The 12625-nt window shown below is 40.0% G+C and overlaps 1 protein-coding gene and 1 long non-coding RNA gene across 2 annotated transcripts; one reads left to right on the top strand and one right to left on the bottom strand.

Moving 5' to 3' along the window:
* Window positions 1–1317: 1317 nt before the first annotated feature.
* Window positions 1318–9949, bottom strand: LOC109197813 (leukocyte elastase inhibitor). The gene is made up of 9 exons (XM_019353587.2): window positions 9939–9949; window positions 9522–9606; window positions 9407–9430; window positions 8958–9075; window positions 5704–5846; window positions 4075–4152; window positions 3855–3944; window positions 2576–2756; window positions 1318–1944 (listed from the first exon to the last, which is right to left on the bottom strand). The coding sequence occupies exons 1-9, from the start codon at window positions 9947–9949 to the stop codon at window positions 1700–1702; spliced, it is 975 nt and encodes a 324-aa protein (XP_019209132.1). The 3' UTR covers window positions 1318–1699.
* Window positions 9950–11897: 1948 nt separating this feature from the next.
* LOC109197814 (uncharacterized) lies at window positions 11898–12367 on the top strand. The gene is made up of 3 exons (XR_002058875.1): window positions 11898–12053; window positions 12135–12224; window positions 12335–12367. It is a non-coding gene; the product is annotated as an uncharacterized LOC109197814 (long non-coding RNA).
* The last annotated feature ends 258 nt before the right edge of the window (window positions 12368–12625 follow it).

The raw sequence follows: 12625 nt of genomic DNA, 5'->3' as shown, positions 1-12625 counted from the left end.
AACCTGGTTTCTGGAGGACTGCACCACAGCAAGTGCAAAACAGTCTCTTCTGATGTGGCTTTTCTCTTCTTTAGCTTAATAACTCATTTACCATAATATCTTTTAGGTGATTGTATAAATCATTTGATTTTTAATAACCTAAGATACACAAACAGGAACATGAAGTTCAACAGATCATCAGTCTGAGTGAAATAACAAGAGGACAAACTTAAATGTTTCAATGACTCAGATCAGAGCGGGGATACTTCCAAAAATAATGCCATTAAGCGTTTATATTCATCAACAAACTTTATTTAAAATGCAGGAAACAGAAAACATCTCCCTTAGTTTAATTTTTCAGATTGTTCATCCTAGATTCCTTTCCTTGCCTCCTCTCCTTGACATTAGTCCCTTCCACCAGTGATTCAATTCAATTTTATTTATCCAGTGCCAAATAACATCAACAGTCACCTCAAGGCACTTTATATTGTAAGGTAGACCCTACAATAATGCATACAGAGAAAATCCAACAATCATATGAGCCCCTATGAGCAAGCACTTTGGCATGATCATAGGAATGCTGTAGAAGAGAACCAGTATAAATAACAAGTATGATTCAATGCAGAGAGGTCTGTTAACACATAAGCTGTGTCCCAAAACGTCGGCTGCATCCTTCGGAGGACCCGGCCTTCGCGGTCTACGTGGGCCGGGTCCTTCGAAGACCGAGAAGGCCGGAAGTGCGAGGCTGTGAAATGGGACGGTCTAGCCTTCAGATTTGCGTCACCGCTGTGTCTGTGGAGTTTAATAAACTCGGCCGTCTGCTCCTTGCTGAGTGAGAAATATGACTGAAGAAGAAATCCAGCTGCAGCCTACACCCTATTGCAGCATAACTATGGGAGGATTCAGGTTTACCTGATCAAGCACTAATATATGTTTTATCAAAAAAGGAAAATTTTAAGCCTAACGTAAAAGCTGCTCTTTCTGACATATCACGCAGGGATAAGAGCAGAAAAAGTAAAACGGATCCTTTAGAGCAGTCTGAAATCTGAGCTTTGGCTAACAGGGATTACTTGTACATTTGCTGCGTAAAACCTGTACAAAGGAAGCAAGGAAGAGACAAGGAGAGAGGAGTCAAAGCAACAAGGATATAACATGACACATTATTGATTCAGAGCTGGTATAAAGCCATGTCAATATCAGACATGACACAGCTCCATCATGATCTCAGATATTTGTGTTCATGACTTCTATATATTGAGGCCTAATTACTGTATACTGATATTCACAACCTGCCACAATGAGATAAGAATGTACAGATACCATCTCCTGGTCACCATCTAGTGCAGAACTGGGCATTGTATGTGCTGATTGTCCCGAACCGGCCAGTGTGAAGTCAATGAAAAATTAAGATCAAACGTAAATTATACATCATGCAGCAGTTTGTCTCATTTCAGCCACTAAACACTGTTTGATAAATTTCTGATCAGAAGATGGGACATTAGAAGAGTATGGTATAAACATCTGAACAGATAACATTTAAAGATGAGAAAGTTTTGTAATGAGAAAAATACACAATATAACAAACAAACAAAAGACAAAAACTGATAGTAGAGAGCTGTATATTAATATGAATACAGCGCTGTTGTGCAGTGATTTTGAAAGGTTCTCCAACTAAACACTAAAGACTTCTGGTACTGAGCTGCTCTAAAGGACACAGAGCTCACACAGGGCAGCAGAACCGACCAGCAAACAGGATGTTCATGGTGGGGTTGTGTCTGATGAAGAAGAGGAAGGGGTGGTCTGCGATGAAGGATTTTAAATCAAAATTGCTCCAGCTTTTCTTGCCCGAATGGAACTCACCCCAACACATATCCACAAAAGTAGCCTCAGTTGCCTTCTCGTGGACCTTCACAAAAGCCTTGTGGATGACTTTTGAAAGTACCAGATCTTTGTGCCCAGACATGCCTGTGACAGAGAAGTGAAAGGAGAACATTTTAAATGAACATAATGCTGCATTTTCATTTGTTATCTGAGAGGATTTTTTCAAATTAAAATCTGATAAGGCTAGGTGGTGATATAGATCACCTGGCTGAGCTGACAACCAAAATACCAAAGGTGCTGCAGGAGCCGGGGTTTGAGTGTTTCCAGATAATTTCCTGCATGCCATTCAACTCATCCTCTCCCTTTCTTCCTATCTTGACTATTCTGTCAAAGTGTAATATCTGCAAAATAACCATGAAAAAAAAAAAACCTTCATAATGTCACTTTAACAGCCTGTCATTAGTGATTAGTATCAGAGAGTACAGCTGGTTTAGGCAGGATGAACCAGAACACCTCCCTGACTGTCTGTCAGTATTATGGTATAGTGTAGTATAGTGTCAGGACTGTCATATAAAAGTCCACCAGTCCATTCAAAACCCAGCATCAAAGCTTAGATCCTGCTTTCAAAATCTCACAGTAGTATGATCAGCAAACAAGACAAACAATCTCCTGAAATAAGCAGCTCCATGGTCTTTTGGAGAACTCTTTCACTGCTGGAGCATCTTTGCTCTACACTCTGTTCATAAACACCAACAAACTGCAACGTATGTCTCACCAGAGAAGTCACACTTTGTGTGATCAAAGGCGTCCACCATGCTCATGCTGCTCAGGACTGTGTTCAGGTCATACGTCTCCTCCAGTGTAAATTGAGGCAGCCTCACATCAATGTAACATGTTTGCATCTTGCCTGGATGAGTCCAAGCCACAAACTTTTTATAGGTCAGCTCCTTCTCCAGCTGGGATGGAAACAATATCAGTCATTAGATGTGTGTGTGTGTGTGTGTGTTGTTTATGTGTATTGGTGGCTGTGCACAACTAGTCAAGTAATCATTGCTATTGTCACTAGTTAGTATCAGATGTACTAGTAATTTAATCAGTTTTACTGTTTACATTTGATTGATAAAGTAAATTTACCAATAAATTGTACATTTTTGTGTCCTAAATGTTATGCAGCCATCTGCTGCCAAATAGAGCACTGTTGTTGAGAAATGCCATAAATTCGTTATTCTTGGCCTGACCTTTTTGTTAACATTATTTTATTTAATTACCTATTTTTGGTACTTAAAGATGAAAAAAATAGGACCTGCAACCGACGGAAAATAGCTTTCTCTAAAAGGAGTTCAGTTATTCAAAAAAGGCTCAGAGTAGAGCTGCTACTCCTTGAAAGGAGACAGCTGAGGGGGCACCTCCAGGGTAAGGTGTTCCCACCAGGCATACACTGTGACCTGCTGGAGAGAATATATCTACTGGCCCCAGATAAGCTGAAAGAGAGAGGGAAGTTTGGGCTTCTCTGCTGTCTGTAATACCACACTTCAGATAAGCACAAGAAAATGGATGGATGATTTATTGTTTTGTTATTTTAAATTTAAACTTTTATTGAAGTGATTGTCATGAATTCTCAAACGACATCCATCATTCATGATGCATGGCACAATGTGCCACACTTTTCAGCCGCAGTTTATTCATTTTTCAGTTGTTACTTTTTCATATTTCAGTAATGAATGAGCATCTTTAGTAGAAACATGTTTTCATATCATAGTTAATATATTTCAAATGTTTTTCTTCTTTGTCATCTGTTTGAAGGATAACGTGTAGTGTAAATGTGCGATGTGAGATCCTGCACAGTTAAGCAGCATGATTCATTCAAGAATGTCATTAAAAGTTTCAAATCACTTTGTTTACACAGTTTTTGACGTCAAGCAGTTTTCAAATTTCACTTAATATCTGGGTGTTTGTCAGTTTTAGACTATTCGGTTAGTCTGAGTTTTTTTTTCTTCATGTAGTTGACTAAGAAATGAGTCACCAGGAACATCCCGAGTGTGTAAGTGTTCTACCTTCTCCAGTCCTGTTGTATCATCCTCGATCTCTGCAGGTAAAAAGATGAGCATGCTCACTTCCTCCCCGCTGTAAGGCATCTCTAGAATCTGTCCAGCAGAAGGTTTCAAACATTACTGCACATAAATCTACTGATACACATACATTACAATCACTCAGTCTCTCAGTGAAATCTGATTATGCAGTGATTTATATCAATATGATAAATATGATGGTTACTTTGCAGTTTGCTTCTTCGATGAAGGTACACATGAAGTTCTCTTCCTGTTTCATCATCTTCACAGGCTTTGAGTCATTCTGAAGACAAAAGAAATTACATGTGACCTGAAATAACATTTTTTTAATATATTCATTGAAATATTTCTTGGATGCAAAAGTGGATTAAATGACTCTGAAAAGGAAAGAGATAAAAATTTGGCTTTGAACAGGTTTGTCATGAATACTCATTCTCAGTCACAGATGTATTCTCATGACTTTTATTAAAGTAGTTTGTAAAGACGCTTTGTATGTTGTACACTTCCAAATAAATCTTATCTATCTCACACTGGGCCCAAATGCAGTCTCACAATAATAATTTTAGCTCCTCACCTTTAAAGCTCCCTCCTCTTGAGGCCATTTTGATTGGGTGTCCCTCTTTAACAAAAGGGGAGGGGCTGATCTTTCTGACATATCACGCAGAGCAAAGAAACTAGTGATGGTAAATTTGATTCTTTTTACTGAATCGGGTTTTTTGAGTCATTTGAGTCACTGAGTCAGTTGACCAGAGAGTGCAAAAAATGTACATTTTCACTCAAACTTAATTTGTTTCTCTTTTAATGTAAATCCTACTGCTAAGATGAGTGATTCTTAAAGAAAACAACTATTTTATATAGCAAAAAAGAGCAAAAGAATTTCTAAAGGGAACATCTCTTTTGTTTATTTTTATTTTATTAGTATTTTCCTTACATGTGTCAAATATATATTTTCTCATCTAAATGTCCACTGAGCTGTGAGCCAGGGGGCGGTAGTGCGCCTTAACATTGGTTGCCAACCAAGAAGAAGAAGTAGCTGCGAGCCAGGAGGGAGGGGGTGAGTGAGTGAGTGAGTGAGTGATTCGTTCGCTCTATGATTCAGCACAGGAGGGAGGGGGTTAGCGAGTCATGAGTGATTCGCTCGCTCTATGATTCAGCACAGGAGGGAGGGGGTTAGTGAGTCATGAGTGATTTGCTTACACTACGATTCAGCACAGGAGGGAGGGGGTTAGTGAGTCCTGAGTGATTTGCTTACACTACGATTCAGCACAGGAGGAAGGGGGTTAGTGAGTCATGAGTGATTTGCTTCCCCTACGATTCAGCGCAGGAAGGGAGGGGGTGAGTAGCTCAAATGTGCTGTTAGCATGTTAGCAGAGCGATGCTACTGTGAACCGAGGAGCTATTGTCTTGATGTGAGCTTCTACTCAGGGTTTTTTCTTCCAGTTCAGAGCAGAAATGTTTTTGTTAAGATACTGGATGTTGTGTTTTTCTTCACAATTTGAATTATAAGCTAGATATATTTCTACTAATGAAATTAGTTTGCTAACATCAACAGGGATGAGTCAGTGAGTCAGTTGCGCTTGTGAATCATGATTCACGAGTCAGTAAAGTGATTCTCGAGTATTGAACGATTCGTTCATGATTCGTGCATCACTAAAAGAAACTGAAACCGATCTTTAAGAGCAGTCTGAAATCTGAGCTTTTGCTCACATGGATTACTTGTATATTTGCTCATTTATTGAAACTGTCCATGTTGACCAACCACAACTGCAATGACAATAGACTTTACAAGGTTATAGTTTCATAGTCAGTGTTCTGTTTTTATGAGCACTTTTACCTTCTTGAGCCAAAATTGAGCATAATAAGTTTCAGACCACGAGAAATCTTTAATCCAGCTGCCTCTGAAGTGGGTGGCAGTGAACAACACCAGCCTGGTCAGTTCATTCAAATCCTCTTCATCCACCACCTCTGTGATGTTACCTGGTGAACAAAGTAAAACCAAATGTAAAAAATTGAGAAGTGAAAGTTTTCATCCACAAATCTATGAAAACATGATGGACCCCACACTCTTTCAGCCTTTGTTGGCCAGAGAAACATGATGAGTTTACAAATGCTGCTTAATCAGAGTATATTCTTTAAGTATTAGTGAAACCTGAAGATATTATTCATCAGCACAACATGTGAATATTTAGAACAAGTAAGGATGCACAGCCATTCTGGCTAATCACTACAGCACACATGTAACAACTCATTATTGAAGTACTTCAAAATTCTGCTTTTTCTACACGAGATAAGATAAATGAGATAAGCAGGTAAAGTTACATTCATGTGCTGTTCCACAAGATGGCGCTCCTCTCTATACTTCTTCATGGACACCCTCAATGCTCTGCATATGCTTGAGTTGAGTTTTAAGTCAAGGTCAACACATCTGGATGTAAACAAAGTATTCTGGTGCCTGGCAGCCACCTTGGAAGTGAATGAGACTACCATTAATGCTATGCCAGCCCAAACAGGCAGGGAGCCAAAAACGCTTTTCATAGAAGGAAAGAGTTAATATTAAAATCTGATGGTATTTTAAGCTGTGCTGTAGTCCAACTTTCACAGAACCCATTAAACTCAAGTGCCTGAACTCATATTGACCTAAGATATTGGGAATAGGGATGGGTACCGGCATCCGGTGCTATTATGCCACCGGTTCTGACATAAACGGTAGTAACCAGACCGAAAAGCAGCGCACATTTCGGTGCTTTTTTTTTTTTTTTCTTTTCATGAGATGTCATACACTTCTATCCAATCATTTTACCTTTACAAGGATAGTAGGCCGGGCCCAGGTACGTACGTTCTTTTAGAGCAAAGCTACAGATTAAAAATGCCCAAGGCGAGGCGGTCAAAAGTCTTGCTGTACTTCACAGCAAAAGATGCAAACTCAGCAGCCTGCAACAAGTGCTTTAAGCCCCACGCCCCCGGTACCGGGAGCAAAAAGGAGGAGATCACGTTTAATCGGTTATAACACAGGGTGAGAAATACAAGTCCAGACATGTGTAGTATGCACAGAAACCTCTGAATCGCAGCTAAAATCTCATATAAACCATTTCTACAACTACCAAACTCAACGAAAACAAGCCATGATTAAACGAGCAGTTATGTAAATGCGCACAAGTCCACTAAACAAACAAGGCGAACCAGAAATTCTCCAGACTTCATGTAACTGTCTAAAGATAGCTCTAGAAGGTAACCAGCCTATCACCAATTCCAAACACCAAGTTTCACCACACTCTGACCAAAATTCACTGAATGAGCCGCAAAAGACCACAAAAACACACAGCGGTTTCCTCCGTTACTTTCGCCGGTAGCCACGTGATTATCAGCAGTTACCACGCCTACCTAGCCACAGAGCCGTTTTCCGTCAACAACCTCCATTTTAGACCCACCTACCTACAGACAGTGACTGGACAGACGCCACATGCAGCAAATTTGGGCCCACGTGGATTTTGGCATTGCAACGTCTGATTGGTTGAAGTGACGTGAACGTGGCATTGTTACTTTGATTCTATTGGCTAAAACGATTAAAAAGAGGTGTCAATCATGCAAATTGACCAAGAGAAACCAAAGATACAGCCCCTCAGAGTTTAAAGGGCCAGAGGCCAATTAAGCACTCCATGGCAGAAAAGGCCCATTACCATGTAAATGTGTGGTTAATTCTTCAAAAATGTATTAAAAAAAAAAAAAAGCATTTTTAGGCATGTTAATAAAATTAATTAATTTCTGCTCTTAAATACCTAAAAATTCAACTGGCATGGTGTCCAATTGTGTGCCAAAATTGGACATTTTTGTACAACGTCTGGATATTCATATATTGACAGGGCCGTAATTTTTCACTGTTTCACTTTAAAAACATAAATCTTTGCACAGATGATGTTTATATGTTGGTTACTGAATTTCTGCAATGAAATGTGAACTGAGGCATATTTTTAAAAGGTTATATGCTAAAAAAAAAAAATTAGGCGAGGATAAAATCTACTTACTTTTCTGTGTTCCAGTCTCAGTAACTTTGACACAGTAATATCTGCTTCAATATTTACACCTCTGATGAAATTTCACAAGTGTTAGCTTTATTTTGATACCAAGATTGTAAGCACAGAGTTTGTAATTGCAGAGAAATAATCAATTAAATTTGGGCATTGCATTTTCGAGCAGAAAGCTCAGAAACCCCTTTGGGGCTTAAAAGGTTAAGGTGATACTGTGCAAAGGAGGTAACACCTCAAATCTGATGAAACACCTGGCGACGCATAGCGTTTTTTTAAAAGCCGAGAAATGCACCGTATTTGATAGCTTGCTGCAAGACCTCACACCGAGCACATCTACTGCGGGTGTAGTAAATCTCCATTAGCGATTAGCGCGGATCGTCCTGTGCGTGGGCTGGACGGTTCTTATCATTTTGCAGAAAAAAGAGACTGCTAAAATAAAAACATAAGAGGTTTTTGGACAAAGTTTGTGTTCTCCATTCTTTAAGCACCGGTTCGAGCACGGTTTAAGCACCGGCACTGTTTCAAAAGTACCGATTTGGCACCGGTATCGGATAAAACCTAAACGATACCCATCCCTAATTGGGACAGGACGACTTTGAGAGTTAAAATGAAAATACATAAACAAGAAGATTAAAAAAAATATGAGAAGCAGCAGTGAGTGGGTTTGGCTGAAAATTAACAAGTGAACAGAGGACTGTGCAGACACTGAAGAAGGTGTTCTGGGACTACAGAGATCACTGTTGAATCAGCTTGAAGCACTGTGGGTTAAATCAGGATTAACGGTGGAAGGAGCCCTTTGACAAACCCTGGTCATAGGTCTGTAAAGCTTCTTCACTCTTTAAAACTATCTTAAGTACATCTAACATCACTTCTGAGCACCAGAAGGAAAAAAAAAATACTGTACTGTATTTTTTTACGAAGGATTTTCATGGTATCCTTACAGGTGCACACTCCTCACTTTAGAGGGACTTAGCAGGAGCAGTGAGTCCTGCTTATGAAAAACGTGAACTTGAACTGGACATTAGATGAAGTGATTGTGTGTACATGTGTAAATGTGATCCACCTGGTGTTTGTTGCTGCACCCAGTTGTTGACATCAATCCTGACTTCTTCAGACCTGGTCTTGAAGTCCACAGACTCCAGCTCTGCGCTGTAATGTTTCTTGCTTTGTATTAAGAATTCCTGAACCACAGACGACACATTTATAAATTGACTCCAGCAAAGTCTCTGACATCACTGATTCTGATTACTTCAGGCTGACATATTAAGAAAACACAGTTATATCCACATGACACATATGCTGAATCACACATGCCTCATATCATAAATACACTTACAGATTCTGATCAGTCATTCTGAGCAGCCAGAGGAGTACATGGAGAGTTCTACTTGACCTGCTGCTCTCATCATCCTTCTCTACAGAACTCACAGCATTTCTCTCCCTGCCTCTCATTGACTCCAAAACACACGAGAGTATGAAGAATCACACTCTACATAAGAAGAAGAAACAGACCTGAGTAAAGGGCAGGACTTCTCTCTGTACAGTCTGTTAGCAACACTGAAGGTAAATGGAGCATCTGTCCTGTTGAGTACAGTGAGAAGTTGGGCAAAGCTGCTGTGAACATCACCCCAACAATCCTCGGTTTGCAAGCACTGTGGACAAACACATAAGTGGTTTCAAAGAAGGACACAGAAGAAAATACTGGACTGGATCTAACAACAAAGAAAGAAATCAAACTAAATTTGATCTGTGGTAACTGAGCTTCCTACAGATGAACAGACAAAGACTGTAACCACACAATGGAGCTGTTATTATTTGTGTATTTCTCAAAGTTAGTAGGAAGACTGTTGTGCAGCATTGATCCCGTTGGAAAGATTTTACCTTTCTGTCAATAAATCTCAGAAAACTGGTTTGGTTTCAGTCTCAGTTTATTTTTCCACATTACTCTGGAGTTACTTTGCTCATTTATGTTGTCATGTTGACTTGAGTTTAGTTTATTTGACCTCTTTTTAGGGTCCAATATCATCACTTTTGTATGACTTACTGTGCCCTCATGTCTAACCAGCTCAGTCGCTCACATTAGGTTTCAGACTATAATAATATCACACTGATACACTGGAGACAAGTCAGGGTCATTTATACAGTTATAATGGCACAGTGGTTTCCAGCAGCTGCTCAGATTAACACCAGAGCATCCTGCATGTGTTAATGAGTACCACTACATAACTATTCTGCACTATAATTTAATGTTTGTGTGTGAGCGTGTGTACTGTACCTCTGACATCTGTGTGGCTGTGTTGCCTCTGGCCCCAGCATCACCATAGCCAGGGCTGAAGAGATGCTGAACGGGGAGAAAAGATGTTTCCCGTCTTGTTGTTGTTGCTCAGCTGTTTGAGCAAAGCCAGAGAGAAAGCACTGTTGGCCTCTGACAGAGAGATTGCAGATCCCATTGTTTCTGGTACAAAGAAGGGGGCAGTGAATTGTTTAATGCACCAAGCAAGATTAATTAAATCTAACTGAGGTTCGCTTTACCTGAAACTACAAAAACTATGGTGGCTGTTATTCAGGGCTTTTGTTTAAAATGATATCCTTCGTGGTGTGCATGCAGATTTAGTCACAAAGCTCCCAATGAGTTAAACAGATGCAAGGGTTAGCATTAATCTTTGAGCACATATGGGGAAAAAAAACTACAATATGAATACAGTTATACACACAAGATATAAACACTGCTTACGGGTAATTTATGATAACCACGTAAACATGATTTGTAAAACTGAATAAAATTACATGACTTACTGACACTCACTTCAGACGGTCAGGATTCTTTCTGGCTTCTGCTTGAAGCGTTTTGGTTTGTTTGGGTTTCGCGTTGACCATAACCTCCCCCAACGGGAATGAACTCATCAGCTACTGACCAATCAGTTAACTGGAAAACAGCGTCAAATATCCTCGGATCTTTCTATCGGAGAAGAGGCTAAACTTGTAGCGTCTAAAGTCTTCACGTTTCCCAAATGATTAGTAGAAAATCTAAATTCTGAAAGGCTGATGCCAGATGCTTTATTGAAGCAGAGTGACATACAACCAAAAGCGAGGGTGGCGAGAAACAGAACTAAGAACGATCCAGACTGGGAAAACTGAAACCTGAATCCGCAGGAAGACATGGAGGGAGTGACGCAGGAGGTAACACAGACGGAGCAATAACGCACACAAGAGGACACATGCTATAAATACACACAGAAGGAACGAGAAACAGCACACAGGAGGGAGATACAGCTGAACCTAATGGATCCGAGGAGACGGGAGGACACAAGCTGAATACACTGACATCAGACACAGACCTTCAAAGTAAAACAGGAATACACAGACTGGACTCAGAGACACGGTACAGACAGAGAACAGAGGAGCACAGAACTAAACCCTAAGAACTAAAAAGTCTAACCCAATATATACACAGAATAAACGGGAACATAAGATCATAACAATACACACAAAACGCTGGGTCAAATGACCAGGACCATGGCACTTCTTGGGAAGCATGTTAATTGTATAGTCAATTATTATTTACCCAGGTGTAATTATACTGTGAGGATGTATAGGCATTGTTATCTGGAAGTAATATTATTGTGAATGTACCATTTATCCTCCTTTCATTCACAGGTCAGAGTGGTTGTATTGAAGCATGCTGCTACAAGCCCAAAAGAGCATTAAGGGCATGCCAGTTGCTGGCACATTTTGTACTCACTAAAAACTGACCTGCAGACTTTCATGTTTTTTTTTGTTGTTGTTTTTTGTTTGTTTTACATCACACGGGCAAAAATAAATAAATAAATAAATGAATATATAATATAAATAATACTTTACATTGGTCAGTGTGCCATATCTCATCTTTGTGTTTTACGAATGAAAATTTTAAAGCTGGAAAGCCATCTGTGTCACGGCCCCTGTGTCTGCCGGCCGGCTCGATAAGGCTACAGGTATTTGTTATTGTTTTTCTTATCCTCGCTCTCTCTGTCCTGTCTCCTTCTCGCCTGTGCGGAGCTCACTGTGGGCTTCCGCTTTTGGCCGACACACCTGCAAGCAGTTAAACACCTGCGGTGCCTCTCCAGTCACTAGGGCAGTGGCTACGCGCTTCTCGTCGCTTGAACGTTGAACTACTGAAGTTGGTGCAGCCTGAGTCAAACCTACTCTCGTGTTCCGTGTGATACTTCTGGTCCTGACTTCTCTTTTGCTTTATATATAGATTCCCTGCTCCCGTCCTTGATTCTCCTCCCTGATTTCCCCAGCATCAGAAGTCGTGTACGGCAGCGCAAACAGTGTTACCAACTCCTCAGTAAGGAAAATCGCTATTGGCTGTCCCAGAAGTCGCTATAAGACGCCAAATGACGTCATCGCCTAATTTGCATAATTGACCATGCTTTGTGATTTTGACCAACGCTGTAGGAGAGAGAAAGAACATCGTGGACGACACATACAGTGAGTAAAGAACAGCCTAAACACCTTTAGAAATATTTAGAACTACAAATTAAATTTCTGTTTGCATTTCTTTTTTTAATGTCACAATTCCTCCTCCTTTGGCACGTGTGTGTATGTGTTTTAAGTAGTTTAAAACCTTGTGATCCACAAAAAGTAACAGTAAAAGAAGAACATTTTTAACCATAACACCTTTAACAAACTACATTAACAATCTAAAACAGGGTCGGCAACCTTTCTGATGATGAGTGCCATCTAAAA

This window comes from Oreochromis niloticus, unplaced genomic scaffold (genome assembly GCF_001858045.2).
Source record: "Oreochromis niloticus isolate F11D_XX unplaced genomic scaffold, O_niloticus_UMD_NMBU tig00002658_pilon, whole genome shotgun sequence".
In the NCBI taxonomy this organism is placed as follows: domain Eukaryota; kingdom Metazoa; phylum Chordata; class Actinopteri; order Cichliformes; family Cichlidae; genus Oreochromis; species Oreochromis niloticus.
The sequence above is the reverse complement of the archived record's forward strand: the minus strand, read 5'-3'. Positions and strand labels throughout refer to the sequence as shown.

Coding starts and splice junctions, on each gene's coding strand:
- LOC109197813 (XM_019353587.2), bottom strand. Junction 5,847..8,957: donor GGTGCAGCAACAAACACCAG/GTGGATCACATT, acceptor TTTGTTCACCAG/GTAACATCACAGAGGTGGTG. Junction 1,945..2,575: donor CACAAAGTGTGACTTCTCTG/GTGAGACATACG, acceptor TCTCTGTCACAG/GCATGTCTGGGCACAAAGAT.